We start from the raw sequence: 5,508 nt of genomic DNA, 5'->3' as shown, positions 1-5,508 counted from the left end.
TCAGATTTGTCTGCAAATAAACAATCATTGTTCTGTTTTAGTAAGCAGATAATAAAATTGTAGTCACCTTGTTGCATCAGACTGAGCAGTTCACAAAGTGCAGCCAGTGACCTGTTACTTCTACACAGCATCATTTTTAGGACATTAACTCCCACTGTTAAACAGGCTAGTTTGGTTCAATCCCCTCGGAAAAACAAGCTCACTTGACTGCATTTGTCCATTTTAGAGCAAGTTGTTGATCTACTAAGTGTTGCTGCTGCGTGACACTGGCAAAAAAACGAAAATGAGTGAAACAAGCCATTGTGTTTGGCTTACTGAGATTTGGCATTGCACTCGTCCCTGAGCTCGTTATTCCCACCAGACACACTAAATGTCAGGTGCGGGTGCATGTGAGGTCGCTGAAAAGCCTCTTTCAAAAAATCGAAGCCTCTTACCTGATATTAAAAAATATGTAATAAATAAATAAATCTCCTTCAGGCACGTTCAGATTGGCAGTGCAGTTTTTAGCTTCCTCTCCGACGTCAACATGTGAGTCACAGCCTCCATCACGGCTCTGGCCGGTGAACAGATGGTAGCGTCAGTTTAAACCTTGCTCTGCTCCAGGACCGCTTGCCGCGTGGAGTAATGAAACGAGCAGCTACTAAGGCGGCTGATAGTGGTCCAGTCCGGTCCAAAAAACCAGTGGAGGTGCGTGGGAAGAACAAGGGATGCACTCATGTTCGTGAGGTGGGATATCCTGACTTCCGGGTGTCCCCCTCAGATCGGTGCAGGCCAAGGGGTAAACACGCACGCTGACCATATGTTCTGCGGCTTTTAGCCAAGTGGACGCATGATGACTGTATGGTATAAAAATAGGTTTTAGAGTATAAATAATGTCATAGTAATGGGGTGCTTTGTGTAAACATTGCATGGGATGATTATGGCTTTCCCTTCTAAATAGGCTTAAAGTGACAGTGGCTGTCACGAGGTTTGTTGTAATCATTTTTTGTCTTTGTTGTTCTAAGTCTCTTTTCTGTTATATATTTATTCATTTTTGTGGGCTAATCATGTCATGCCTAATCAATCATGCAATGTCTCTTTCTGGTCATCTTTTACTTTTTATTCTGTCACTTTCAAACAAGAAACATTAACACCTGAGCCTGCGGGCAGCAGCCTGTGCTCAGAAGGCCCCTGCACTAACCCATGCCCGAACAATATATGTTGCTCTTTCTCAGCATCGCTGCACTACCAAACTGTTATTCTGAACCACACATTAGCTTTTATAAGAACAAATGTTGCTTCTACAATGATATATTCTTCAAAGGAAATCAGTCAAACGAGACAAATGATGAAAAAGATCCATCACTTTTTACATTTCAATGTGAGCCAGTGTCCAGAGCAAACGTCACTACTGAGCATCAAGTGAGCTCCTAATATGGTACCTTCTTATATAACTACCGCCAACAAGCGCAAGACGATGGCACCAAACGAAGGTGTAGCGCCGCGAGTCTGCTTACCTGTGCCCCTGCAACAAACTGGCACGATAGACCATCAGTGAAGGACAAGCACACAAACCAGCATGAGCGAGCACTGAGGTTGTTTACGCTGTTTTGCTGGTGCCGTGCCACAGTTTGCAATTTGTTGTCGTGTACATGCCTTCATCCACCACGCCTCATAAAAACTGCTGCAGCGGAATTAAGTCACCGTCTGTAAATCCAGTCATTACAAGCAACAGTAGCAGTGCAGAGACAACTGAGAGGTGCCAGGTTGCGCATTTCCCCGGAGACATTTCACTCTGGAGCGCATCTGTATAGTGTTGAATACAGTCAGTCGAGCCGAATTAAAATATGGCCAACATTTACTTTACTTAATTAAAGAATCTGACTATTTCTAACAGAAGTGACGAGACAACGAAATGTAAATCTAATGTAAGTGCATTCGTTTACTCATCTACATTTATTTGACAGCATTAGTTACTAGTAATTGTTCACCTTCACTTTTAGAAAGCATCACAACAAAAACAGTATGTCCGGTAAAATAACTACCTCGGGCATGTAAAGAATTCAGATGTTTCTCACATGCTTGTGTCAGTAATAATAATAATGCAGTAATGTCTGGTAATATTCCTCAAATGATTTTGAATGAAGATTTTGAAACTGAACATGTAGGCGCTTTGATTTGGGCAATGGCGCCACCCACTGTCTCATAACTGTCACAGCGTCGGACTGCTGCAAAACCACACAAGAGATTGTCAACATTCTTGGAGCCAGGGGCTTAAGAGTGTCTGGTGTTTTTTTTTTTTGACTCTTTCATAAATAGTATGTCTTTCAATCATGTGCATGTATATTTTTACATGTATTATTTTTAATCTGAACTCAGATTATGACCAAATCCAGCCTCCCTGTCTATAGGTGTCGATGTAAAGTTATTCTTTAGTTGTTGTCTAGAGGTCACACCTGTATCTAGACATCTGAGGGTCACTTCAGAGGTACAGCAGGTTTTTATTTAGCCTTTCTATCTTGGTTACATTTAAGTCACAGTTTCAGTGTGCCTTTAATTAGCAATCAATGAGTGGGCTTGATATCCTCAGGTTTGGGGTGTTCAGATAACTCTTATCATGTTTAAAGCATGGCTTACAACTGCAGTAATGCAAGTGGAAGAATGCCCTACTGTGAGCCAAACACTGCAGCCTGCCAGGAGGTTCTGGGCTCTCATATCAGTGGAAAGTTTTTGGTGAAAGGTCAGTTGCTGCCGGGGATCTACGGGAGCCAGTCAGAGCGCCACAGATGAGCTAACGCTGCTCCCTGTAATCCGCTTTCTAAACAAAACAAGTTCCAGAAGAATTAGGTCAAGCCCCGTTGATCATAGCAGAAAGTAAACAAGCTGATCAGGTTGCAAACAGATGATTAAATCATCTCCACGTACTTGAAATGAGTAAAGAACATAGATTTGTCACCTTGTGCCAATTCTGTGCTATGACACAACAGCAGTGTTTTGTTTCACTCAGACTATGAGGCATTAAGTTGGGTAACCAGACTTGATAAAGTGCAGAGTAGGTGGCAGGGGTTTAATCTAAGTAAAAGCCCAGCTAGAACCCAGAAATCTGTCCATGGCTTCAACAAGACTGGAATATTTTAAAGCGGTACTCCACTCATTGTAAAAATGAAGTTCACTTTATTTGCTGAGAGGTGATTTCTATCAGGATTGCTTTGGCCCATGCAAATTTTCAACACAATTACTCCCATATATTCTGGAGGTGTGAGGCTTGACACCATCTAGTTGGATAATGGGAATTGTAGGATATTGCATTTTTTGGATCTTGACCTTTGAAAGTCCTCCAACTTTGTGGAAGGGCAGTTCTAAATTAAATTTAAATTTAAGAGTGAACCAGAATATGTGGTGCAGCTAACCAGATGTTGGGGTCACCAATGCATTACTGTATGTCAGACTACACTCACCTCTGAGAAGCTGTGTTTTCATAGATTTGTGTAATTTCTTTTAGGAGTACTTTGATAAACTAGGTAAAAAAAAAAAAACTTAAGAAGCCTTTGGTGGCTTTTAGAATTCTAAACACTTTATAAAAACTTTCCAAAAGTTTGGGGTCACATAGAAATGTCATAGTATTAAAAAGAAAAATAATAAAATAACAGATTGATCAGAAATTTACTGTAGACATTGTTAACATTGTCAGTGACAATACTTGTTATTGAACTTGACACAGGCAGCCAGAGGCCAACAAATCAACAAATATTAGTCTTGTTTTCCAGTGGCATAGGCACTCAACAAATCATCTATTTTTTTCTTATTCAAATTAATTTCAACCTTTGTTGAGTTGTTCTCAATTAGATTATGTTAAACTTGTGTTCTTCTGGACTTTCTCTAAAAGTTACTTCAGTAAACTTACGAAAATACTAGTACTAATTTTTGCACGCAGGGCAGTGTAATATCATTAGAGATTCTATTATCAACATGACATTAAATGAAAACAAGTACAAATACAAAGTATAAATGTACACACAGTACTTACATTACACTACTACTTTTATGTAAATGCACTAGTAGTAGATCGCAAATAATGGTCTAATATGTAATTTACAATGGGAAACTGAGAGGTGACCACAGCCTCTAATGTCAAACTCTACAGCATTTTGCCTATTAGTTACCTAAATCTCTGTCCCGGTTGTGTTGTGTTCCAGCTGGATATTCAGGTGAAATGCAGCATACTATCCTCACACTCCCTTGGCACAGTCACCTTGTAGTTGTGGCATGAAAGTTTATAATTGTTACCACTGTTATTGTCCCAGTAATCAGATCCTTCTACACAGTAGCAGATGGCAAATTCCAATACAGCTCCTGGCTGTAAAATAAAGGGTGGGACTGGGAGACGAAATCTGAAGATGTCTGTATCTGGAGCATTGCAGTCCCCACGGTACCCACTTGATACCCAGGATGCTCTTGTATCTGTGTGTGTTCTCCAATTGGTAAAAGAGTAGTGCATGGTGACCTCCTTTTCAAAAGCTAAATTAAGTACTTGTACAGTTCCTGTTATACCCTGCTCCGAGCACAGGACCTGCTCCAAACACACGTTCTGAGTGCAGAGACGCTTCAGGAAGTCTGGTTGAGCTCCCATATTTTCAGGGAAACAGGGCTTGAAGTAAGGGAGGGACAGCTCGGCAGACTTTCCAAAAGCCAGTTCAGAGCTCATTAGCAATCTGAACAGAACATGCTGTGGTATCAGGGGGTGGTCTTGAACTCTGAAGACCTTGACGTCCTCTAACTCCAGACCCAGTGAGTCCACAAAACGTACCTGTGGGCCCCTGAGTTCTTTCTTTCTCTCTGCAAATGAAGAAAGTGACTTAGCTCGTCTCCTCATGATGGTCTTAGTTGGAGGCTCAGTGGACAAGCTGTGTTTTAAATCAGGCTCCTTTACTGTCAGAGTTCTTGGACTAGGAGGGCGGATCCGTACAGGGGCTTTAGGAGGTTGAGGCTTGGGATCATAAATGTCCTGAAGACGAAATGTGTTTTTTTTTGTGGGGGGTGCGCTATTGCTGAAGGTGAACTGAAACTGGGTCCCATTTGTCTCACCAGAACCTCTGTGCTGCCATTGATTACATGCCCCGGCCATGGTCACTCAAAAGAAAAAATCACCTTAAGAAACAAATCACAATAAAAGTCTAATAATTTAATTTTTCTTACTGTACAGGCACACAATCACCAATTTCCAGACATAACAGCAGTTGCTTGACAAAACATGTCCAACACCAAAAATGTAAACCAATGAAAATTTTGCTGCATGCTAAACACAAAGAGGAAGCAAACCTTTACAGTAGAGACTTCTTGTGTTCTGTTGTTGAGATGGGCTCCTGCAGTGACTTTATTCACTGTCTGGAAGTTGCTGTAAACTCAAATGTAACCACTTGACTCTGCCTCCACGAGAAAATTGTAGCACTCCACAGAAAGTCATATAAAACATTTTGAGCTACAAATAAACAAGCCACTAGCAGCAGAGGATCTGCCTACAAAGCCATC

The 5,508-nt window shown here is 41.2% G+C and overlaps 1 protein-coding gene across 1 annotated transcript; it reads right to left on the bottom strand.

Annotated features, from left to right (window-relative positions):
• Positions 1-3,586: 3,586 nt before the first annotated feature.
• On the bottom strand, positions 3,587-5,508 carry ppp1r3db (protein phosphatase 1, regulatory subunit 3Db). Its single transcript, XM_026349077.1, has 2 exons — positions 5,299-5,508; positions 3,587-5,127 (listed from the first exon to the last, which is right to left on the bottom strand). Exon 2 carries the CDS (start codon positions 5,102-5,104, stop codon positions 4,184-4,186), a length of 921 nt encoding a protein of 306 aa, XP_026204862.1. The 5' UTR covers positions 5,105-5,127; positions 5,299-5,508; the 3' UTR covers positions 3,587-4,183.

This window comes from Anabas testudineus, chromosome 5 (genome assembly GCF_900324465.2).
Source record: "Anabas testudineus chromosome 5, fAnaTes1.2, whole genome shotgun sequence".
In the NCBI taxonomy this organism is placed as follows: Eukaryota; Metazoa; Chordata; class Actinopteri; order Anabantiformes; family Anabantidae; genus Anabas; species Anabas testudineus.
Note: the sequence above shows the minus strand (reverse complement) of the source record. Positions and strands in the feature narration are given on the sequence as shown.